This window comes from Cetorhinus maximus, chromosome 4, assembly GCF_964194155.1.
Source record: "Cetorhinus maximus chromosome 4, sCetMax3.hap1.1, whole genome shotgun sequence".
NCBI lineage: Eukaryota > Metazoa > Chordata > Chondrichthyes > Lamniformes > Cetorhinidae > Cetorhinus > Cetorhinus maximus.
The window spans coordinates 113,404,227-113,430,844 of record NC_135882.1 but is presented as its reverse complement, the minus strand read 5'-3'; the positions used below and the strand labels follow the sequence as shown (position 1 = coordinate 113,430,844).

The 26,618-nt window shown below is 44.6% G+C and overlaps 1 protein-coding gene across 2 annotated transcripts in view; it reads left to right on the top strand.

Annotated features, from left to right (window-relative positions):
- Positions 1 to 26,618, top strand: part of dlgap1a (discs, large (Drosophila) homolog-associated protein 1a) — an 889,543-nt gene that overhangs the window by 806,757 nt on the left and 56,168 nt on the right. For both annotated transcript variants that reach the window (XM_078540647.1, XM_078540646.1), the window contains 2 exons: positions 17,452 to 17,816; positions 19,605 to 19,690. In XM_078540647.1, the coding sequence (XP_078396773.1) occupies positions 17,452 to 17,816; positions 19,605 to 19,690 (451 nt within the window). The remainder of the gene's footprint in view (positions 1 to 17,451; positions 17,817 to 19,604; positions 19,691 to 26,618) is intronic.

The following is a 26,618-nucleotide window of genomic DNA, read 5'->3' as shown; positions in this document are numbered from 1 at the left end:
CTTTGACCAAAGTTGGTGAAAGGGTGGGAAGCAAGGGGGTGCTTGGGGGAGCGGTGGTGGTAGAGCTGGGGGGAGGGGAGAGTCCCTGTGAGCATTGAGGACACCACCCCTAAGATCATACTACCCCACATTGTGCCTGCCCATCTAGCATCCGAGACCCATTGCCCACCCCCTCTCCCCTTCTCCCTAATGTGCCCGATCCCTTTCCGCCAAAAACACCTGACTTACCTGTCTCCGGTGTCCATGACACTTCTTCGTAGAGCTGCTTATAGACTCTTTAGCACCCACCGCTGATTTCCGGTGCTGCTAGGACTGCAAGAATTGTCGGCCAATCAGATTGGCTGGAAGCTATCGAGGGCAGAGCTTCCTTCCACTGAGGCACGGAAGTTTGTCCCTCAGCTTGTTAAGGCCACCCGCAGCGTAATTTCGCTACGGAGCAGGCGTTTTTAAAGTGAATCGGTTTATGAGAAACTTTTCAAATGGGTGGGGGGGGGAGGAGCAAGCAATACAGCCCCCCACCCCTTAAAATTCAGCTCCATGTCTCTGCCATGTTTTCCACCCCAGTTCCACCTTAAAATTATCAGAGGACAGAAAAACCTAGATTGAGTGGCAGTTAACTGTGTAAATGAGGGGAAGTCATCACAACCACATGCAGGCTTCCAGCATGAGCCGCTGGATGATGGTCAAGTGTTGACGCTCCTTATCTTAACTCAAGACTGCTGCCACTGGCTAACCTGGAGCCCACCAAGTCTGAACAGGTCAGTAACTCATTGCATTGCTGTGCATATTTTGTGTAATCTATTCAGAATCATAGCACTTGTACAAGATTATGGAAGTAAAATTGACCTTAGGCGGTTATCCAAGTGGATGCTGTTGAAATGGGCTGCATGTTTTACACCCTGCTAAGTTTTCTTTCCCATTGAAGTTAATGTTTTGTGCTACTGCCCAAAACCAGTTTAACTGCATCTTCCCACACCAACCCCCCCACCCCCCGCCGCCCGCCGCCCACAACACTCCATAGGCCCATTAGGAAAAAGAAGACTAGTTTGAGTATAATTTCAAGATTAACCTTAATATTTCCCTCTCCCAACTACTGATAAAATGTCACGGCTATCACAGGCTACATTGTTCTGAGTAGGAGCTGTGTTGTCTCATGGCCAGTGAACAACCTGTGAAACTGTGAGACAATCTCCTTTGTTCATCTGCCTGCTGCTGCAGGCTTTCTCAACCTTCATATGTTTGACCTCCTGTGTTAATTGCATTTCTTTGAGACAATACACTGGGCTGAAATTTGTGAAACTAAAGCAGACAATGGGCCACTGTATTAGCAGATTGAATTTGTAGTTCGATAGTTTGACAATTCTCAGTGCCACATGAACATTTATTTTGGTTCTGCAGCGTGTAAAGGCTGTTGATGTTGTGGAATTCATTCAGGTTTACATTGTTGGTGGATTGCAAAGAATAGATTTTCACACAGCTTTCAGGTTTTTTTTCCAAATCATGTCCGCATTGGAGAGGCCTGTACAAGACAACATGATGAGCACTGGAATGTTGGCTGACAAAGGCAGGCTAAGCATTCCATCCAGCTGCAGGGACAACCAAATGGCAGAACTACCGGTAGCACCTGTTTATATTTTGTACAGAAGGGTCTGTCTTCTGTTGCTGCTAGAGGTAACAAACCTGAGGGTCCCGATGTCAGCAGAGACACGAACTCAGACTTACACTGCCGCCAGAAAATAACTTGTTTAAAAAAGCTGCTTCTGCTTTTTTAAAAAGTGATTTCCTTCACAGCAGTGGGTTGGTGGCAGGAAAGGTCTTCCACCCGTTCCCTGTGTTCCCCTCCCCCGCCGTGTCCACCCTGCCCCCTCACTGGAGCTAGCCTAGCCCTGCTGGAACACCCACTGATTTACCTTTTCATCTGGCTTCGTGGCTCCTTGCGGTTGGCAGTTGGCTGCAGTCAGAGCAGTGGCCGCTGCTTCCGGTGTCACTGCTGGGTCCAGAGAGCTGTCGGGTGTTTGATCGGCCAGCAGTTCCTGGAGGCAGAACTTCCTCCCCAGATGGGGGCAGAAGACTCACTTCAAGCCAATTAACAGCCCGGCAACCATTAAAGACTGCAGGGTATCCTGCTGCAGCAGAGGCAGGCTCGTTTTCGTCAGGGTAGCAGGGATCAGGCACTGTAAAATCCAGCCCAATGTTTCAGGTCAGTGACTTTGCATTTCTCACAGACTGAAGGAGTCCATGTCCATATGGAGAAAGACCTAGAGAATATTCAGACTTGGGGCTGATATGTGGCAAGTAACATTCATGCCACACAAGTGCCAGGTAATGACCCAACAAGTCAACCACATGACCATTGCTGAATCCTCCACTATCAATATCCTGGGGGTTGTCATTAACCAGAAACTTAACTGGACCAGTCATAGAGTTATAGAGGTCTGCAGCACAGAAAAAGGCCCTAAGGTCCATTGAGTCTGCGCTGGTCAAACAAGTACCTAACTATTCTAATCCCATTTTCCAGCACTAGGCCCATAGCCTTGTATGCCATGGCATCGCAAGTGCACATCCAAATACTTATTAAATGTTATGAGGGCTTCTGCCTCTATCACCCTTTCAGGCAGTGAGTTCCAGATTCCCACCACCCTCTGGGTGAAAAAATTCTTCCTCACATCCCCTCTAAACCTCCTGCCCCTTACCTTAAATCTATGCCCCCTGGTTATTGATCCCTCCACCAAGAGGAAAAGTTCCTGCCTGTCTACCCTATCTATGCCTCTCATAATTTTATACACCTCAATCATGATCCCCCTCGATCTCCTTTGCTCCAGAGAAAATAACCCCAGTCTATCCAATCTCTCCTCATAACTAAAACTCTCTAGCCCAGGCAACATCCTGGTAAATCTCCTCTGCACTCTCTCCAGTGCAATCACATCCTTCCTATAATGCGGATTCCAGAACTGCACGCAATACTCTAGCTGTGGCCTAACCAGCATTTTATACAGTTCCAGCATAACCTCCCTGCTCTTATAGTCTATGCCTCGGCTAATAAAGGCAAGTATCCCATATGTCTTCTTAACCACCTCATCTACCCGTCCCGCTACCTTAAGGGACCGGTGGACATGTACACCAAGGTCCCTCTGATCCTCGGTACTTTCCAGGGTCCTACCATTCATCTTGTGTTCCCACGCCTTGTTTGTCCTGCCCAAGTGCATCACCTCACATTTATCCGGATTAAATTCCATTTGCCACTGATCAGCCCATCTGACCAGCCCATCTACATCCTCCTGTAATCTAAGGCTATCCTCACTATTTACCACCCCACCAATTTTCATGTCATCCACAAACTTACTGATCAACCCTCCTACATTCAAGTCTAAATCATTTATATATACCACAAACAGCAAGGGACCCAACACCGATCCCTGTGGAACCCCACTGGACACAGGCATCCAGTCACAAAAACACCCCTCAACCATCACCCTCTGCTTCCTGCCACTCAGCCAATTCTGGATCCAATTTGCCAAATTGCGTTGGATCTCATGGGCTCTTACCTTTGTTATCAGTTGCTCATGCGGGACCTTATCAAATGCCTTGCTCAAGTCCAAGTTGACTACGTCAAATGCATTGCCCTCATCTACCCACCTGGTCACCTCTTCGAAAAAAGCAATCAAATTGGCCAGACATGACCTCCCCTTAACAAAACCATGCTGACTGCCTTGATTAATCCCTGCCCCTCCAAGTGCAGATTAATTCTGTCCCTCAGAATTGCTTCCAATAGTTTCCCCACTACTGAGGTTAAACTGACTGGCCTGTAGTTCCCTGGTTTATCCCTTCCCCCCTTCTTGAATAACGGTACCACATTGGCTGTCCTCCAGTCCTCTGGCACCTTTCCATATAAATGCTGTGGCTTTAAGAGCAGGTCAGAGACTGGGAATTTTGTGACAGGTAATCCCTTGCTGACTCCCCAAAGCCTGTCCACCAGCTACAAAGCACAAGTCGGGAGTGGGATGGAATACTCTCCACTTGCCTGGATGAGTGAGGCTCCAACAACACTCAAAGTTCAACACCATCCAGGACAAAGCAGCTTGCCAAGCCTCCTTCAATAGCACCTTCCAAACCCAGGACCCCTAATACCTAGAAGGACAAGGGCAGCAGATGCATTGGAACACTGCCACCTGCAAATTCCCCTCCAGACCACACAGCATCCTGACTTGGTACTATATTGCCATTCCTTCTCTGTCGCTGGGTCAACTTCCTGGAATTCCCTTTCTAACTGCACTGTGGGTGTACTTACACCATTGGAGTGCAGCAGCCCACCAAGAAGGCAGCTCATCACTGCCTTCTCAAGAACAATTAATGAGGAGGAACAAAAGCTGGCCTAACCAGCAACGCTCACATCCCAGGAAAGAAAAAAACAGTTTGAATCTAAATGTGAGGCTCTTCTACCATAGGGGCATCAGGTTCGAGTCCTGTCCTCTCTTTGCGCCAAAGCTTATATACATACTCTCTTCCTTGTGTGGCAATAGAGGGCAGGAGTGCAAACCCTTCGCAGCCTGGGTTAAATGTAGAGTCTACTATCTAGCTGTCAGCTAACTCAACTTAGACCAACAACAAGAACTTGTATTCATTTGGCACCCAAAATGTATGAAATCATCCAAACTTGTTTCAAAGACTGGAATCAAATCATATATTTAACACTCTGGCCTGTGTGGGTCAGCTGAATACTGCCTTTATGAACTGAGCATTAGAAGAGTACCCTATGTGCCTTGTCAGTATCAAAGTTGAACTCAGATTGGGTCTCAGATCAAGTTTTCAGGTTGGGCTGAGATGAACTCAGAGTCCCAGGCAAGTTTGGGCGCTCAGAAAACTTATATTTAAGCCCAGTTGTTTCTCCCTGTGTCCCTTTCCTGTTTTTGCATTTAAATCTGCCACTGTCTCCTGAACCAATGGGGTGATCAACCTTTCTATCAGTATTGTTCCCTGTCTGTCCATGCACTTGTGTCTTGAATTATTTTTAGAATTTTGTGGCTAGAATGTTTGGCTGTTAGGATTTAGTCTCTTAAATATGGATAGGCTGAGTGAAACTATTGGAAGAGTGAAACATATGGAGGAAGATATGCCAAATATCTTATTAAAGAGATCTTGTGATCAAGTAGGCTGTTAACACTTGCAGTTAAGCTGAATTTTGACCAGAATCAATTCTAATCATGCTTATTTGCACAGAACTAGTTCAGTGTGTTTAGTGGCTCAGAAGAGGAGACAGTTCTGACTGTGAATCACAAGACTACTGTCAAAGGGATCTTTGCTGTCGTTGCCTGTGCAAAGTTTTGAATCATTTATGTTTAGGAATGTTATTGCCAATACAAGAGCTGGGCGTCTGCAGTTGACAACATTCCATAAAAGCAGAAGTGTCTTTAGTGTTCCATATGACCTTTGGAGTTAATAAAGCTTTCTTACAAACATAATGGGTTATGTTTGACTGTCTCTTCTGCCCTGCTCACCTTCATTGCTTTCCATGGGTTATGTTATGGTTGACGGTAAATTAGAAAATGACATAACATCCCGAATACGCTTTCTAGGATTCTATGCAAATCATGAAATGTTACGTAAAACTAGAATCCAGAAACTCCTAGTGAGATGCTCCACAAGTGGAAGATTGGCAGAGAGGATCCCAAATCCATCGGATAGGATGCTAAGTCTGCCGAAGCAGAGAGGCCCAGACTGTTTCCAACTTATGGGGACAGGGGAATTTCCATATAGAGCAGGTGCTTTACACTGGTAAGAGGCTTACAATGACGTGCAAAGTAAACCATTACTGGGATGTCGGTGCCATGTACCTCCGACAGAGCAGAGCCAGGGCAGAGCTGAACGGAAATTAGAAAATGACATAACATCCAGTTCTGAACTTTTGAATTTCTGAGGGATCAAGATTCTGAGTAGCAGCAAAAGTAGAACCTTTCCTGCCATTTCTGTGGAATTAACACCAGCTCTTGCCCCAGATAGCCTAGGGACACTCCTAGATATGCCCTCTTTAGAGGGGAGAATAGGTGGAAAATTTACCTATGCACCCCCTTTCCCACCACCATAAATAGATAGCTTAAAAAATATTGTCAGAATCCAGCAAGAACCCCATTTCCTTGTCCACCTCTAGGAATTCCGCTAGGTTTCTGTCTTTGATCTGATCAGAATTGCAGCACTCAGATGTGTACTGGTAATGTTATTTAAACACACTTCAGCCTGCTATTTGGTTAGGATTTACATTTATTTTTGATCTTTGTTCATTAATTGCCTCTGCTAAGGTAAAACTGTTGTTGATTGTTTTGACCATTAAGTTATAACGACCTTTTTCAGATAAACAAATGCTATTTCCTGTCATAAACCTGTCTGACTCATGTGTAAGCAAGCACTTATTGTGTTCATTGCGTTGGCTGTCAGCTGAGATTTGTTCAAGCACCCCCACAGATAAAGCAGCCCTGTTGCAGGCTTGGTTGGCAGCCAAACAATTGCAACTGACAAGTTCTTCATCAATTACAAAACAGTCTATCTGAACTCAAAACTACTATTTAGTTACCCTCAAGTTGCTTCATCTTGTCTCCTGAGGTGTTTTATGTCTAGCTTTTATCAGACACATTGTACTGTGATTTTTCTTTACTGCACTGACTCAACAAAGCTCTGAATAAGGTTTCAAATTTCTCAAGTCCCATCAAAAGGGACATATTGAATGACATTTAATCATCACTTTCTAGCTTGAGTTGCTTGAATGCTGTCGTAATTGTTGTCAGGTTTTAATTTCACTCATACTGTCTATTGTTTGTATTCTTGTCAAATATTGGGGAGGAGGTCAGGCATGCTGAAAAACAATCAGAGGGGTGTTCCCCTGTGATCCTACCTGAAATGGGAGTGAAATTGTGGTGGAAGATGATGCAAAATTCTGGAAGTATGCGTCCAGCCCACCTCAACTTTCCTATGGTATCCCTGCTGGCACCTCCTGTAGCTCATTTCCTTCCCCCTCACCCTATTTACTGCTGCTTTCTGTGAATACTATGTGTAAGCTCATGGTAGGCCTGGTATAGTGGAAATAGTGCCCCAAAGCTCAGGAAATGTAAGGAGAGGGCCTAATACAGACCTCCATTCAATTACTTGTGTACGTCATGGTCTCTGACAAGGCTGAGGTTAAATTGATATTCAAGATCCCTCTGCGTCCTTAAATGCCCAGCCATTCCTTCATAGGTTGTGAAGCACTTTGGAACAGGTTGTGAAAGCCATTGTATAAATGCCAATCTTTTTTTTAATCACATCTGGCTATGCAGTGGTAGCCCTACTGTAGCACTACCAAGATTCTGTGGCTGGCACTGCTGAGCTCCCTCTTGGGAACCCCTTTTGAGAGCCTGCATTGCATCAATAATAATCCTTGACACAGGGAAATGGGTTAGGCCTGGTGCAGAGTCAGAGGAGCAGGAGAATCTTGCCCTATGTGTCAAAGTACAGATCAAACATCAGTATTATTCAATCATGCTGCTCAGCCGCTAAATCACCTGAGAACCAAAGGAGTGCATGATATGTTCTTCTGTACCTCTATAAATGAGAAGTATCAAGAAAAGCCAACTTTTGGCAAGTTTCCAAAAATTAAAAGTACCAGGCACTGCTTAGCATTTAATTTTCCAGCCTCTTTAGACAGCAGCAGCAGTGATATCCAAGATCTGCCTAAGAGGCCCAAAGTCCTTCAGTTCCTCCCCATCACAGTAGTGTTTTAACACATTATCATTTTGCCTGTAACTCTTAAAGTTATAGGGGAGAGAAAAAAACCACATTCATGGAACGTTTTGGCCAGAAACATTTCTAAGCTCACAGGCACTTATCCAAAGTTGGATACAGTAGATAATAATTCATGCATTTCATCTACTACCTGCTCCTAATAATTTAAAGCAATTTTTGCATGAAAAGCATTTGAATAATCCAGTTATTTGAATGACCCAATGTAATTAAAATAGCAAGGTTGAGGGAGTGTAAAAAGAATATGAATTTTCCAGTAATATCTGTTAATATATATGAGTTGGAAAAGTGACAATAAAACACTCATATAAATTCTGTCCAGTTGTGTAAAAATAGTGCTCACAAGCATATAGTATGTGATTTAAATGTTTGTACATGAACTTCATTGATCAGAATTTCTATCCAACTATCTCACTCATTGATGAGTAAGATAACTTTAAATCCATGTCTCAGAATTTTTTTTTCCCCACAGAAATGCAAAACCCAGATTAAATTGCAAACTCTCTCAATAACTCAGCTGCTAACATACTTGGTAGTGACTGGTAGAGAAAAATATCCAGGAATGTGATCAGGTATGATAACATTTGTACGTAAGCATGAAAATTTGCCAAAAAGACTTTGCCTTGGACTCACAACTATTGGCACTTTAAATAAGGTTTTTGTGCAAACAACAACTACTTATATAGCACCTTTAATGTCATAAAACATCTGAAGGAACTTCACAGGAGCATTATAAGACAAAGCACTGAGCCTCAAAAGGAGTTATTAGGTCTGATGACCAAAAGCTTTGTCAAAGGGGTAGCTTCTAAGAAGTGTTTTAAAGGAGGAAAGTGAGGCAACGGTCAAAAATAGATTTTAGATTTAAAATAGACTCAGCAAGTCCTGGACAGTGGAATTCCAAATGGCTTTTCGCTAGCTTCAGTTCCATTAGACAGCAGACTTATGCACAAATGCTGGAGGCTTCATTAAGGCTATTTCACACACTTCTGTTAGATCTTACAAGGCTTTCTCCCACAGAACCTTACATTCTCCCTTATATATGGTTCTCTCTTTTAATATGTAAATTCTATTCTCCCATACACCTTTGAAACTGTATCTCCCTCATAATATAAAAACTTTCATGTTGTTACTATATATTGGGAAAAAATAAACACATTCCTTAGCCTTGCTTATCGAGCTAGTTGTAAACAGACTGAGATTCCTTTGAAATCCAAATGTCCCTCCATTTATCTAAAAATGCAAATTCCCTTCACACCTTACATGCTAAGCCAGCATCCATGTTTACTCATTAGCTTGTCAAGCACCTAGCTTCTTTTGATGATTTAAACTTGCAGTCTACTTGACTCCAAATGTAATTAAATCACACACAGACAGACCCAACTATACTTACACCCATAAACCTACTTCACAATAAACCAGAAAAATATTATGAAAATTATTATACTTTCATGACACTCACTCCACCTTGATACAAACGCTCACAACATAAACACTGTTTGTTAGGGTGTACTGCAGACAACATTCTCACTTACGTCCCTCTTTTGTTATTGTTGATACCTTCCAAGAACCAACCAGAACTGTTCCGGGTGACCAGCATCTCACAGCATCCTAGATCATGTACCCCATCCAGAGCAAGCACCAGCTCAGATGTGTCAGTTTTAGGAGATCTAAGCAGTTTAGGAAAGTGCAGCAGGTGAATAAAAAAGTATAGATGAGCAGAAGCATTGTAGAAGAGAAGCAGAAGCGTGTTTCTCCACAGCTGCTGAATCTTTGGAACTGGACATCGCAGGACCTACATACAAAAGAAGGATAATAACAGAAGGATAATAACTACATGTTTATTGCTGACTTTAGTGATTAAGGAGGAGCCCAAAATCCTACTCTCACTCACTGACCAGATAGTGATTTCTGCATGGTTGGAGCAGGAGATATCTCCAATATGGCAATGAGGCCTAGGAGTTAAAATCACCAGGTCCTTGCGTGGCACCTTCATGCAAGCCTCCAACCCACCCTATCAACCAGAGACCACACTCAGGCCTTGATTTAAAATCGAGACATAAGTTTACAGTTTTACTATGTGTAATGATGAGATCTCAAAAGCCAAGCACCACTGCTGTAAGTCATGACATCTTCTGGCAAAAAGAAAACTAGGAAAAACAATAAAATACATGGAATATTAGGTTCAGATCAGTTAAAATATCAGCTGACTAAAGTCAATTATAAGTCTAAAAGATAATAGAGGACTGAGGTCGTGTTGATAAACCTTTCTGATTATGATGTCATCTCTCTATTAATATCGTACTGTTTATGAGACAATACAAATGGTCTTTTTCTGAGATATAATAAGTGATACTGTTTATGGAACCCACAACAGTTTGTTTAGGCACTTTGTACAACACATTGTATTTAAATTCACATTTTAAAGTAAAATGGGTAAGTGCACTGAATAAAAATGATTTGAGGATAATTTTTACTACTTTCTGTAATAAGTCAAAACAAGACAGTGAGACACTTTTGTTAAGCATTTACCTTGCCTTTAGTAAGGACATTTTTAATTGTAATGCAGCTGTTTTTCGTTACTTGCCTCATGGCTGAGTAATTGATGTATTTCAAAGGCAGCTGTAAAGCTTGTCCTCCAGCAGTAGCGGCTCCCTTGATGTTTGTTCGACAAACACATTTGCGGATTAGTGAAGTGAGTTGATAAAATGCCTGTAAAATGGGAGGGGGAAATTCTATGGCAAGGTTGCTAAACAACACCATAATGGTTGATCCACTTGGTGTCTGTTACAAACTACTGTACAATGCAGGAATAGGACTTTCTTCCCACCAGCTGCAATTCTGAGATCATGTGGGTAGCAGACTATTGAAGGTTTTGAAAACAAATCCTGACTTTCTGCCCCCAAGTTATTTCCTGCTCTGTGACTCAACAGTGGGAGTGGTAGCTCTAATACTTTCTTGTGTAATTTGTCAACTTTGGTGTTTGCCGCCAAGGCTGTCTGGAAGTTGAGGGTCACTGGTGTTTCAAAGTTGCGCTGTGCGTCTGGCAGAAAACAAACAGAAACTGATGAAAAGCTTTACTGTTTCTCCTCCTAACTGCTGGAGCATACCATGGGAAATCATTGATACAAACTCCGCACATCTTTCTGTGCCCTGAGAAGCAAACCCAAGCCAAATTCTTTTAACGCCTACCCTTGTTACAGGTGTCGGTGGCTGCACCCTGTTGTGAAAATGTATTGCTGTGTCATTTAGTCAGATTGGCACTGCAAAATCACCATGGCAATTTCCTATCAGATGTTAGAGCAAGATTAAACAAGAACTTAGAGGTCAAAATAAATAAAACTCCAAGTATGTCTGCGCTCATATGATACGTTTTGTCCCTCCGGCAGAAAAAAAAATCAGTCAACCTCGGGCCAAAGCAATTCATCTGTGCCGGCTTCGGAAGGGATTGCCACTCACAAATCAGCCTCGACAACCACAACGGACTATGTTCAGTCCAGAGGCGACATACACCCTGGGTGCAGTCCGTCATCTCCCGAGACAGACGGATGCCACTTGTTAAATTATACTATCCTGCTTGAGGTCAAAGCAGCTTGTCATTTGCATAAATGAGAAACAAAGTTCAAGTTAGTTGATGCTTGACTATAATTAAAGCAAAGTATATCGAGATCTTCTGCAGTGTCACCTTAAAGCCTTGCTTCAAGTGTGAAACCAGAATCCATATGCATTTGACTTTCCCATTTCAGTTGCTTTGGAGCATAGCCAGCCCATCTGTCTACTGTATTCCAGCCTTTAGTGAAGAAACAAGTCAGCTTTACAAAGTGCAGGTTGTCCTCAGGAAACCCTTTTTTTTTGGTAGTTCAACTGATGCGGTAATTACTATAAATAGGAGTTTATGGAAACATCAATCTATGAAAAGAAAATTGAATTTTTTATGGAAGTGATTTTTTAAAACTCTGCCAATTTTTGCCCCCCTTTTAAGGGGGATTGGGAGGCCTGTGCATTCTCAGCCCTGTATACCTTTTGCATAAAGAAAAGTATGGATAGGCATATGAATTGATACAATAACAGGCATAGAAGGTAATGTTCAATATTACTGAATTGAGACAGAATAAAAAATACACCCTTGAGCCTAAATCTTTGTAGATTTGCCTATTACCTAGTGGAGCTGATAGCTCGCGTTCATTGCTTGTGTCATCTTGCTGACTAGATACTAGCACCTGTCATTGCAACAATCACTTGTTATCACAAATAATCCTTGGTCCTGAAAATGAGTAGAGAATAAGAACCATGTCAGTAATACTGTAATTTAAGGAACTGGTCCTCCAAACCACTTGATACTAAATATTAAGGAACACTTTGTAAACCTGCCTAAGAGCAGCATTGCCAAGGTCAGACATTAGAAAACGATGAGGTATTTTCGTATTAGAAGCAAAAAATGCTAGAAATACTCAGCAGGTCAGGAAGCATCAGAAACAGAGGCCGGGATTTTCCATGTCCACTGGCGTCGGGCATGTTCGTTGGTGTGAGCGGACAATATGACAACAAGGCCAAAAATTGGTTACATGACGTTGTGAAACCAGTTTGTGATTGTCTACTCAGCCCATCGATGGCAGACCGTGTTCCAGCCCATTGATGGCGGACCGTGTTCCCCGCCATCAGACGCCGAGAACCCCATTGTAATACATCAGCATTTCATTATAAGGCTAGCCCGCCAAACTCATCCCCCCAACTGGATTGTCTGCCCACTTTGGCGGGAAAACACGCCGACGTGTTTCACAATAGCATATATAAGGCGGGCTGTACTTCGCTTGGGACTTCAAGGTTTGTTTGCCTACCTTGCTTCGTTCAGCACCCGCAGTCATCAGTGCCAGGCTTCACAGACAGCACCACATCATTTAGAGGGGCTTACAGGCAGGTCTCTACCTACCAGATCAGCCATATGTATGTGGCTTTTCAATGGCTGCAAGACTAGAGCTTGCTTGGGGAAGGGGGAGAACTGGCCTTAGGCAGGGGAACAGGCTGCAGGATGAGAGCTGTACTGGGGAAGGAGAGTATCCCAGGGTGTGTGTGGGGGCACATGTTGATCTGTGCAAGTGGCCTCAAGATGGTTAGGGCTGAGGAGGCAGTCTCCAGAGGAGATGAGGCCAGATGGATATGTGAGAGATAATGGATGGTGATGTCCCTTGAGTTGGCAGTGAGTGAGTTGCCAGTGAATGTGTGATGGGCTTGAGTGTGTGAGTTTAGAGTGATGAGATGGTTGCCATACCCTGGCTGCACGGATGAGATCATTCATCATCTGTCTGCACTGGATGGCCAACCTCTTCTGTGCAACATTGGCACTGATCACCACTGCCATCGCCTACCAAGCTGGAGTGGTGATGTTGTTGCCCTTCCTGTGGCAAGAGTGGGGGTAGAGGACATCACAGCGGGGCCTCCATGGCATCCAAAAGGGGCTTGCAGGCTGGAGTCTTTTTGCCTTTTGGGGCCATATCTTCTTTGTTGTAATCCTGGGCTGGAAGCACTGAGCGCGGCTGTACTTTAAATGTGGCGCCTGGTGTGATGAAGCGGCGAGGCGACAGCGTGGCAGGCGAATCGGAGCCCACCCACCATCAAAATGGCAGGTTTCCTGGGGATGCATAATTAATGCGGCGGGCTTGGGATGATACGGTGTGAAAAGCCGCCATTGCGGCCGGCGGGAAAAATGTTTTTCCCACCATTACTGCACTTAGTGCAAATCTTGGACGATTTCGCCCAGAGCTAACGTTTCAGGCTAATGGCCTTTCGTCAGAACTTTGTTTCTCTCCACAGATGCTGCTTGACCTGTTGAGTATTTATAGCATTTTTTGTTTCTATTCCAGATTTCCAGCATCTGCAGTATTTTGTTCTTGTATATGTATTTTTGCATGTTTTGTTTTTGATGGGGGTAGGGAAATGCACCATTGACTTCAAAACAATTGAAATTAATTGCGACCAGGTTATTTTTTTCAAGTGAGAAATGCAGAAAGATTTACTTATTTTTACATCTATTATACATATGTATACACACACACACACATGCACGCAAGACACACCAGAATTAGCTGTCACTGGGCATAAGGGAAATTTGACAGGTTTGTAAGTTTGTTTTGAGCAGGGCGAGGCAACCCACATGGCTTCTAGTTATAAAAAAGCCTGGGGTGGATTACTGTCTTGTTGCTTGTATGCCTAAACTTATCTGAAGGGAGCAACAGCTCACACAATACTAAGACCTGTAATAACTTGTCTTAGACTGCAGCTGTTCAGTCTAGCTCTGAGACCAAGAAATGAGTTGAAGCTTTGAGTGTTTTATTGAATAACACACAGTTGTGTCTGTGTGTGGCCAGCATGATCAGGTATGCTTCTAATTTTCAGCACGTGGATAGAGCCCCTTAAATCAATATCTATACAATTTTAGTCCTGACTACATGGCAGGATTGTGGGAATTTTGCAGATGGGGTTTTAAGTTGATGAAGGATTATGCCGCATTCTTACCTCTCACCATCTTAACTCACTTTAGATCAGTCATGGGAGGAGGACCACCCAACCCAGGCAGGTGGGAGCCTACCTTGCATGCATAGGCCATAGTGTAATGACGTAATTGGTGCCGCAGCCCCATTTTAACCTAGGGCTCCGCAGGCTCCTTACCTGTTTTCCTTTCGAGTCTGCCAAACCTGACTCCCTCCTGCCAGTTCAGTGAGGAGACAGTACTAAAGCATTTAATGAGGTCCGTGAGTTAAAATGACGTGGGCGTCAAGCTGACCTATCAGTGGGAAAGGGGGAACCTCCTACCACACCCACAACCACCACACCCACAAAATCACCTTGACAACCTTCACCCCTGTCCCATCTCCCCGCCTACCCACAGCCTTGAATATGTCACAGGCTAAACTCAACACTTTTGTGTCTGTTATAAAATTTGTACTTTAGACAATAAGAAGGAAAATGAAAATGAAAGATTTGCTGGGCTATGGGCAAAAAGTGAGAGAGTGGCACTAGGTGAATTGCTCTTGCAGAGAGCTGGCACAGACACGATGAGACAAACCGCCTCCTTTGATGCTGTAACCATTCTATGATTCTATGGTTTGTGCATAACTGGAGAAATATCTGCCCTTTCCTATATGATCAGAGTGGAGTTGCTTATGCAAAGACTGCCATAAACTACTTCACTATTTCACATTGCAATGAGTGAATTTATAGTCTACGGTTTCTTAAAATTAATTCCTAAAGCACAGCTGACAGCAAATATATAATTCTCCTGCAGTTGGCTGCACTTGGAAATCTTAAATATCTGCCTTGTGAACAGCTGTTAAATTTTCCACCTGTGATGTCAAAAAATAGACGGGACACAGCATCACATTCCCAAAACTTCCATTGTTGTGTAACAGCATCCTACAGACCCACCAAGTGACACTGTATGAGTGTGCTGGTAGATACCACAATTCCCATAAACAAAATCTCTTCATGATCGTATGCAAATTAGCCCATATTACATTGTGGAAATCAAAATGGAGCAGTGCAAACCAGTTCACTGACAGTTAAAGGGGAATTAACTTCCTTCACCCAGCAGGAACTTCATGAGTTCACTTAAAGTCAGGGTCCTATGATATACGTTGGGCCCCAAAGGGTCCTTCAATAGCACCTTGCAAACCCACAATCTCTCCCACCTAGAAGGGCAAAGGCAGCAGGTGCATGGGAACACCCCCACTACCTGCAAGTTCTCCTCCAAGCCATGCACCATCCTGACTTGGAACTATATCGCCGTTCCTTCACTATTGCTCGGTCAAAATCCTGGAACTTCCTAACAGCACTGTGGTTGTACCTAAAGCATAGGGCTGTAGTGTTTCAAGAAGGCGGCTCACCACCACCTTTCCAATGGCAATTAGAGATGGACAGCAATGCCCACGTCTCATGATCAAATAATAAAAAAGAGGAGTTTCAGGATAGTGATCAAGAGCACAACACTGCCCAGTTTTCCCACTTAGTCCAGAGGTTATGGAGTCAATTGCACCACCCAAACCATTGTCCAATTTAAACTCATCAACATAAATCAAATATCAAGCTTGCAGCCTCGTTGTCTTGTAAGACTTAGTTATCCATTGAATAAACTTACTGAAACCATTGACGAAGATCCTAAAATTATAATTTTCAAATTTTGTACTTTTTTCAGAATTGCTGTGTAAAAGGGAAGCAAAGCATTTTGATGCCACTGATCTTAATAAACTTAGTGGAGCTTTATCATCATATCAGCAGCAATGCCCTTCCCCCCCATCTAATAAGAGAATTTTCATTTACAAGATATTGTAAAACAGTTCACAGTCACTTATATAAGAAGGTACATCAGCCAATTTGGACACAGCACGGTCCACAAAAAGAAAAGGAGATAATTGATCAGTTGATCTTTTTCTGGCTGAGGTAGGAGGTTGGACACCAGGAGAATTATCCAACCTACAAATAATGCCAAACAAACTTTTAGCATCCACCTGAACCAGGAGTCGAGGCTTCAGTTTTGTCTCATTCAAAAGAGAATGGCCTTGATATTCAGCTGCTAAATGGTCTCCTAAGACTCCAATATGGCGGGTAGGTATCATACACTCATTACGAGCTAGAAATACATTGCATGCCTTATTGGTAAAGAGCAAAAAGTCAGTAGATAGTGCCCAAACCTGAAGCAGGCATAGGCTGTTCTATATGTAAGCAAGGGATCTAACTGAAGCCTCCACTGCAAGATTGGATTGCCCTCTGAAAAACCTAGTTTATCTGCAGCCTGAAAACCAGAAACTAAAGTGGAGTGTCCACTTGGCACCTGCCACTCAGTGGATTTAAAATTAAATTAAAGCACTTTTTTGCATAGTTTTAAGTGATTTTGAGGGAACTTTATTGGTGCATTGCACCATGCTGCACATTACAATATCCTTTGTGGTCCTGTGCATTCCTGCCAGTTACTGAGTTACAGGTTTGAGGTCAGAGCTTAAGATGAGATCATAGAGAAAATTTTGCGAATTAACCCAAATAACTATTTTGCAAGCTTATGTATTCTGTTTGCACTATGGGTAAAAAGAACCATCTGTAACAATTTCAGCTTAATTTGTGTGAGGTGTCTTGGCAATCCAATTTTTATCGGGGGGGAGGGCAAAGACTTGTTCATCATTTTTGTCACAGTTACTTCATACATGAGTGACATGACAAACATACATACAAACGTAAGAATTAGGAGCAGGAGTAGGCCACTCAGCCCCTCAAGCCTGCTCTGCCATTTGATAAGATTATGGCTGATCTGATTGTAGCCTCTACTTTCCTGTCTATCCACTATACCCTTTGATTCCATTGTCAGTCAAGAATCTATCTAACCAGCCCTAAAAATATTCAATGACCCTGCCCTGGAGGAGCCGAGTGGCCTATTCCTCCAACTTCGTATGTTTGTATGTATGTTCATCATGTCACTCAAGTATGATGTAACCTGTGACAAAAATGACAATACATCATGGCACAGTTTGGGAAAACATTTTTCACTTACAATTTTTGAAGACAGCAAGTGCTTTGAACTTTATCACAGTTACTTAAAAATTTGAAAACGAAACTCTAAAACTGGTCATGAGTTTTAAAGTGCATCCAGTTCATGGAGTTTGGAAGAAATATTTGACATTTTGTTTTTGTTTATCTAACCAGTGTCATCATGTATTACTACATATAAGAAGAATCCTCCTCCAGTTCCACCACGGACTACAATTAAACCATTCATCTCGATCACTGCCCAGAGCAGCACTGAATCTGCTCAAGATGCATATTTGGATGGCCACACCCAGAGGGGTGACCTAAACAGCCAGTCAGGACTAAGTAATTCTACAGAAAGTTTGGACAGTGTCAAAGCCTTAAATGCTGCTATTGAAGCTGCAAATGCACAGGTTCATGGACCTTCTAACAGCCAACAGCACATTGACAGCACACCAGCAAATGACAAGGGAATCCTGCCAGCAGAGGAATCAAAAGGGGATGTTTTGAGGAAAAACAAGTGTTCTTCTGTCGGAATACAGGTGGAGTATCCCTTGCTACTTACTTTAATTGTGGAGAGGAAGTTGTTATAAGCAATGTTAATTTTGAATGGGTTTATACCTCCATTAAAGAATTAGGGAGAGGAATTTAATATCTAGTCATTTGGTAGTATAGAACTTGAGTAATGCTGAAAAAAGAGACATGCTGTCTAAGCTTTTTGCCTTGCACTCATCAGGACAGACCGCAAGATTAACAACAGTAAAGGGAACAATAATTTATACTGCATGAGAAGGGAGTGCTGATTGATAGAGGTGTTGCCATGGAGCGTGCAGCAGGGAACAGTTAACTGCCAAGCTTGTGTTTGAATTCAAACCAGGCAGGTCGACTCTGATTGGTCAAGGCATTGCCATGGGGAATGAGCCAGGGAATGACTTTCCCCCAAGCTTTTGTTTAGTTGAAAAAGGTGCTATGCGTGGACATGCTCCTTCTGTCTGTAAAGGACAGTTATGTATGCTAGAAGCCACATATATTCACACACACGGCTTTTGAGTGGGCAGCATTTCAGTGAGGGGTGAGGGGGTGGGGGGGGCGGAGGCAGTGGGGAATACGGAACCCTGTAAAATCCAGCCCATGATGTTGGTGTCTGAGGAACCTGGCGTTGCTGTGATAAATAACTTGGAGTCGTCTGCACTTGAATCAGAGTTCCTGCAACTACACTTTTTAACTGTGTGAGAACTCATTGCCACTTTTGTGCCGACTCAGTTTGTTTGTTTGAGGTGTAGATTTGCTTACGTACATAACGTGAACATGGACACGATTTTTCATAATCAATGACCAAAGGGCTATTTAGAAGTGCTATGTGCACTCTTTAATCCATTCAGAGTTCTGTCATGTATTCAGTTATATACGGCTTGAACAATTGGAAATATCACGTCACCACAGTTAGCTTTTCTGCTGCCTGGATACTTTAAGCTGATTTCAGGTCTCCATGTACACAATTCTGGATTCATTCCAAGGCAAACTGCTTTTGTCTGAGTGAAGTCACAACCATTGCTTACCCCAGGATATTTACTTTGTTGTTGAAATTACTTAAAACAAAGTCATGTTTTACTGATTTGATAAATGTTGACCTTAAGCTAAATTGTTTGTTTAAGGTAGACGAGTGTATCTGATACATTGTATATGTGTATGTGTATATGTATATATATTTGCACCTATAAAGTTTGATTGTTACACTACTTACTAAAATGTAGCTCTATCAAAGATCCCCAGAATAAATAAGACCTGTGGTTTAATCCTTTTCTTCCTGAATGGCTGAAACATAGGTGGAATCTTAAGGCGCCTCCCACCAGTGGGATCTTCAGGTCCCGCCAAAGTCGATGGACTTCTGAACGGCTCACCGCATTTTCCAGCCCCGCCCTTGCTGCCCATGATTTTCAATGACACATTTGACGAGCCTTTAAGATACTGAACAGGCTAACGGTATTAGCTTTTGTAGAAACCATGGTGGTTCAATCGCTTACGAGTTTACATTTAAAACATTCATGGAGAATGATAATACTGCTAAGTCTGTATTCATATGTACTAACTTATAATAAATGTAATTGAAGGCATTGTGGTATAATGATGCTTTTGATTAGGTATTCCTTTGCTTATTGATTTTACAAATGAGTTTGTGATGTGGCAATACTTTCTTTCCTTTTCACAGTCAACCGCAGTGCAGCTTCCTGTTTCTGGAAAAATGAAATTAATTGCTAAAAGATTAACAAAGCATGGGCATAATTGAATTAAAATGACTAGCTAAATTATTCTTTCTCTTTTGCTCTTAGGTTGACGGGCCTGAACAGCCTGCTTTAGCAGATTTCAATGCAAATAAATTCCAGTCAGTAGGAGTTCAAGTGGAGGTGGAGAAGTGGTAAGTTTGAATCATTTCTGTCTTGCTTCATACAACTTAAATCACATACTGGAAATCACACTTCTTTATTGCAGTACAAACATCTGAGCACCACATATTTCTTGGTGGCTATATAAACCATTAGACAGCACCCGATCACAAGATAAGTACAAGTGCAGAAGGTCATTTAGCCAATTGCAGCTCATTCATTTAGGAAAACCCATCACAGCATCCAGTTGTTAAATTATTCCAGAATGTTTGCCTCCATTACGCTACCTCGTTCATCTTTGTCTTGTGAAATGTGTCAGCCATTCTGCACAAGTATCTGCACAGGAAAGTAGTGTTAGATGTGACTGAAAACAATGGGCAGAATTTTCTGTGCTCACTTGCGTCGGGCTCACAGCCCCTTGCAATGTCGGCATCCCGGCCTGGACTAGCCTCCCCCATGGTTCAAGCTAACAGTGCAGCCTTGCAGTGCGGGTTAGGAGAATGCCTGTGCCAGAACTGAGAGCACAGCATGCAGTCCAATGGGCAAAGCTGCCACCAATCGTTCAGGTGGAGTGGGGCGGAGGTGGTTGGGGTTTCGGGCAGCCATACAACGCACTAAACTCTAGCTATCCAAGTGGTGGCCAGCACTCTCTGGGATGCGTTAAGGGGCCTTCAGACTTAACCAATAGAAGTTCTTAGTGCACCCAAGCAAACCCACGCATCTCTCTCTTTCATCCTGCAGGAGGAGTACATCAGGAGCATGGAGCGTGGTGAACCAGCTGTATGCCTCATGGCATACAGAGAGCAGAGACGACAGAGAAGACAACAACAGAGGCACCTGGCTTGTGCAGAGGGAGGAGCAGCACCCTCAGGAAGAAGGGGGGGTTGGGGCTCCCGCACACGGCGCTGAAGAGCCACAGTGAGCCATCGCTGGTTGGTGCCTAGCTAGACCCAGGGTCTATAGACGCCACCTTTCATTCCTGCAGACCGACCGCCAGTGTCACCAAAGACTGCGCATGTCTAGGGAACTGGTTGGTCACATCTGCCAGCAGGATTTGGCACCACGGGGGCATGGAGGGCATCCACTGCCAGTGGCCGTGAAAGTGACAGCGGCACTCAATTTTCACACCAGTGGCTCCTTTCAGGACTCCACAGGTGACCTCTGTGGGATATCCCAAGACTCCACCCACAAATGCATCCATGAGATCATGAATGCCATCTTCACAACGGGATACAACTTTGTGCATTTCGCCCGGGACCAGGACAGCCAGATGCAAGAGCGATTGGATTTGCCCAGATCTCTGGTTTCCCACGGGTGCAGGGTGCCATCGACTGCACTCATGTGGCGCTCAGATCTCCGTCACAACAAGAGGTCAACTGTATCAACCACAAGGGATTCCATTCGCTGAATGTGCAGCTGGTGTGCGACCACCAGAACCACATCCTGTAGGTCGGCACACGGTTTCCAGGAAGTGTCCATGACTCCTACATTCTCAGTCGGTCACAGATACCTGACGTCTTCCAGGGTCCACAGAGGCTGCAGAGTCAGCTCCTAGGTGACAAGGGCTGCCTGCAGAGGATGCGGCTAATGACACCCGTGTGGCGGCCTCAGACTGCAGCAGAGGCTCATGCTGCAACTCGCAGTTTGGTGGAGCAAACTATTGGGATGCTGAAAATGAGGTTCCGGTGCCTGGAACGGTCTGATGGAGCCCTGTAATATAGTCCACAGAGGGTGTCACGCATCATCATTACCTGCTGCGCCCTTTACAACCTGGCGCTGCAACGGGGAGAGGAGCTGGCTGAGGAGGTGCAGGAGCTGGAGGTCTCCTCCAATGAGGAGGACGTCGACAGTGCTGAGCGTGAGGAGGACCTCAAAGTTGAAGATGGTGGTGATGAGGCCCTCGCATTGGCCAGATGAGGCAGGCGCACTCGAGAGGCCCTCATAGTTGCTAGATTTGTGGAGGATGATGACGAGCATGCAGTGGGGAGACACCATAAGATCCTCACATTGTATCTATGAACGTTTGACTCCAGTCGGGCTTATGGCAACGCACATACCCTTTGTGATAATGCTCCTGTCATGGAGATGCAGTGGAGGGCACTAATGATCACTCAATTACAGGAGGATGATGACAACATGCAGCAAGTATACTCCATAGACCTTCGCATAGCCTCTGAGAAAGCCTGACTCCTGTCTGGCCAAGGACAGCTCACTTGTGCTCTCCGATCAGGGTCATATCACGGAGACGCAGCCATGAAACTTTAAAAGCACCCTGATCCTCTGTCTGGATTCAGCACCTGAGCCCTTCAGGAGCACAGCATCACTGGTCACAAATGCTGAAGAGATGGGAGCCAGCCCCACCTTAAAGCTGCTGAGAGCACACAGAGAGAATGATGGAACTCTGTGACACCTGCCCACCAGATTCTGGCAGCAATGACCAGCACCATCGAAGTGCAGGCATCACTAATGTGTTCAGGGAGTGTGAGGCCGGACCATCACTGTGGTCTGAAGGCTGCACAGAACACAGGGAAGAGGCCCTGCCTGAGACACCTGCCTTTATCTTGTGCAGAAAGGCTTCACATCTGAGTGACATGATCACTGCTCATCAGAACAAGGAGCCATAGGCAGGGAGACATTCTTGGGAGTTTATTGACAATTGTGAACATTATGTACAAGTGATTAACACCCATGCCCAGGCTGTGCAGCTACATCTTCTTAACTGCCCCTCTTCTACAGCTACGTTCATGGGCTGGGTGTCCCTGGAGAGGGAGCACGGGGTGTCCGCTGGCACCATCAAGGCCTTCCGTGCTTGGTGGGCACCGCAGGGACTGGGGTGCTTCATAGACCCTATTGATCACATTTTGATTTAATGTTGGTAAGTTTTGTCTTTGTTTTTGCAGTTTCCCTTTAAGGGGCTGCTTTTACTTTATCCCTGATTTTCTTAATTTAGTTTTTTAGACTCAAAAGAGTTACATCTTCTTAACTGCCCCTATTCTGCAGCTATGTTCGTGGCTGGGTGTCCCTGGAGAGGGAGCACGTGGTATCCGACAGCAGTGTCAAGGCCTTCCATGCTCGATGGGCACTGTGGGGACTGGGTTATCAAGCCCTTTAATCACATTTTGATTTGACATTGTAACTTTCCTTTGTGATATGTTTTTCTTTTGCAGTTTCCCTTTAAGGAGCTGCCTTTTACTTTGTCTATGATTTTGTTAATTTGTTTATTTGGTTAGACTCAAAAGAGTTACATCTTCTTAACTTTCCTAACCCTGCCACTACATCTTGGTGCTCCTCAGACATCCACAGCAGAAGTGGAGGCAACCTGCTGACTGCTACGCCCTGTCTGTGACGATCTCGGCGGGCGTGTTCTGGAGGGCTGAGACCTGAAGGGCCCCAGCCTGCTTTCGGGGACCTGCTGTGTGGCAGCGGCACCCTCCTCAGCCTGTGGAGCTGGGGCTGGAGCTGCTGAGGTCACAGGAAGAGGGGATTCAGATGGGCTGGACACTCCCGGAGTCAACTAGATGGGTGGCCCCGGGGGGGTACACCTGCTGATCCTCCTCCCTATGGATGCCCGAGAGCCCTTGGCTGACTCCTTGAGAAGAAGGGGTAGCTGGAGTGAGATCAGGCTGTCCCGCATCCCTCTCGCGAACACACTGTTGGAGACCAACTATGGCACCGGCGATGGAATTCAGCTGGCACAGCAGTGCAGTAGTGTCATTCTGGAACAAGGTCTCCATGGCAGCTGCCAGCCTACCAGTGTTGACCTTGGTGCTTTGGCATGCCGGCGCTATCACCTCAGCCTTGCAATCTGAGGAGTGCAGCGGAAATCCCTTCCTAATGTTCTCAAGCTTACTTTTGCAGCTGCAGCAACAGTGACATGACCGAGTCCAGAGGCTCCTCATCTGGCTCGGACTCAGAATCACAGAACTGATACTGTGTCGAAGAAGGACCTTTCAGCCCATCGTGTCTGCACTGGCCCTCTGAGCGTTTTAACTTAGTACCAATCTCCTGGCTTTTCCCCGTAACCCTGTACATTGTTTCTATTTAAATAACCATCCAATGCCCTCTTGAATGCCTCAATTGAACCTGCCTCCACCACACTTCCAGGCAGTGCATTCCAAACCTTAACTACTCGCTGTGTGACAAAATTTTTTCTCACCTCGCATTTGCTTCTTTTGCAAAACACTTTAAAACTGTGCCCTCAGGTTCTCAACCCATTTGCAAGTGGGAACAGTTTCTCCCTATCTACTCTGTCCAGACCGCTCATTATTTTGAAAACTTCTATCAAGTCTCCTCTCAGCTTTCTCCTCTCCAAGGAAAACAGTCCTAACTTCTCCAATCTTTCCTCATAACTGAAGTGTCTCATCCCTGGAATTATTTTCGGAAACCTCTTTTGCACTCTCTCCAATGCATTCACATCCTTCCTATAGTGTGGTGCCCAGAACTGTGCACAATACTCCAGCTGAAGTTTAACCAGTGTCTTATATAAGTTCATCTAAACCTCCTTGCTCTTGTACTCTATGGTCCTATTAATGAAGCCTACAATACTGTATGCTTTAGAAACAGATCTCTCTACCTGTCCTGCCACCTTTAATGACTTATGTACATATAAACCCAGGTCTCTCTGCTCCTGCATACCCTTTAGAATAATATCCTTTATTTTATACTGTCTCTCCACGTTCTTTGTACCAAAGTGTATCAGCTCACACTTCTCCGCATTGAACTTCATTCGCCACCTATCTGCCCACTCCACCAATATGTCAACGTCCTTTTGAAGTTCTATATTGTCCTCCTCAGTTTACAATTCTCCCAAGTTTTGTGTCGTCTGCAAACTTTGAAATTGTCCCCAAGATCTAGATCATTTATATATATCAGGAAGAGCAAAGGTCCCAATACCGACCCCACTACAAACCTCCTTCCAGCCCAAAAAATACCCATCAATCATTACTCTCTGTTTCCTATCCCTCAGCCAATCTTATATCCACGTTGCTACTGCTCCTTATATTCCATGACCTATAACATTCCTCACAAGTCTGTTGTATGGCACTGTATCAAACATCTTTTGGAAGTCCATGTACAACATATCAATGGCCTTGCCCTCATCCACCATCTCTGATACCTCTTCAAAAAAACTCCAGCAAATTAGTTAGACACGATTTTCCTTTAACAAATCCATGCTGACTCTTTTGAATCAATCCAATTTTTTTCCATGTGACTATTAATTCGATCCAGAATAACTGTTCCTAGAAGTTTCTCCACCACTAAAGTTAAACTGACTGGTCTGTACTTGCAGGGCAGATCTTTACAACCTTTTTTGAACAAGGGCGTAATGTTTACAATTCTCCAGTCCTCCAGCAGCTCCCCCGAATCTAGGGAACATTGAAAGATTATTGCCAGTGCCTCTGCAATTTCCACTCACTCTTCCTTCAATATTCTTGGATGCATCTCATCCGGCTCGGTGCCTTATCAACTTTAAGTAATGACAACTTATCCAATATCTCCTCCTTATCAATTTTAAACCCTTCTAGTGACTGACTCCTTTGTCACTCAGCAAATTTCTGGCCTCCAGCAGTCCTCCGAGTGCCGGGGACCTGGGAAGTCCCTGTTGCCGCCTGCTGTGGATCAGAAAGTGCGTGTCTCTGTGAAGGGTGCGGGTGAGGCTGTGACGGGACTTCAGGGAGGGTTTCAGCGGATTCAACTTCTGAGCTTCCCTCGGGGCTTGATTGGAGGCCCTGGGTTGTGGACTCTCTTGGCTGTTTGGCAGATATGCCTGCGAAAGCAAGGAGAGATAATTAGTGCATGGCAGTGGCCTATGAAACAGGACACATCACTCACAGCCTGGTTGTCTAATGGATGTTGCACTGCTGGTTCCTCACTTCGTACAGCACCGCTGACCTCACCGTCAGCACAGGACCGGTCCAGCTCCTCACCGGCCAGCTGGAGGCTCTGTTTTAAAAGTCTGTGAGGACCTTGATTTCAGGCATTCCTTCAGTAGTCTGCGACCTCTTCCTCTTGTGTTTGCCAACTTGTCTACATGGATAGAGATGGAGACACTGTAAGCAGGATGCCTGCCAAGCCAGATGAGAAGTATGCCTGGAATGTGTGGGTGGTGAGTGGTCCCGTGGACAGGATGAGGACAATGAAGGTGTGTGGATTGAGAGTGAATGGTGATGTCCCTTGAACTGGTAGTGAGTGACATCCCTGTGGATGTGTGACGGGTTTGTGAGTGTGTGGATTGAGAGTGATAAGAAGAGTGACTTATCCTGGCGGAGCGGAGAAAATCATTCATCCTCATGTGGCACTGGTTAGCTGTCCTCTTTTGCAGGGTGTTGGCGCTGACCACCACTGCCATTACCTCCCAAGCCAGATTGGTGATGTTACTGCCCCTCCTGCGGCCAGAGCGGGGGGGGTAGAGGACATCACGGCGGACCTCCAAAAGTTGCTTGAGGGACGCGTCATTAAACCTGGGAGCTGCAGTCTTTTTGCTTTTCGGGACAATCTGGTCTTCTGTGCAGCAGTCCTGGACTGGAAGCACTGAGGGCTGTGCGCGTGGCTGCACTTTAAATATGGCGCCCGGCATGATGAAGCGACGAGCTGATGGCATGGCAGGCAAATGAGAGCCCATGCGCCATGGAAATGGCGTGTTTCCCGGGAATGCATAATTAATCCGGCGGGTTTGGGATGATACAGCTTGAGAAGCTGCCATTGCGGCCAGCAGGTAAAACATCATTTTCCCCGCCCGCTACTGCACTCAGTGCAAACCTGGGACGATTCCGCCCAATAAAGGTAACTACAAAAAAGACCCTTAGTACTCTAAGTGTACCATTGTATTTATTAATTCTGTCATGGTTTATTCACTCTAGAAGTGACATACCCCCTGGGCATGGTCCATCGTCTCCTGAGACAGATGGATGCCATCATAATGATTTATACTGAATTAACTAAAATGTACTGCAACATAAT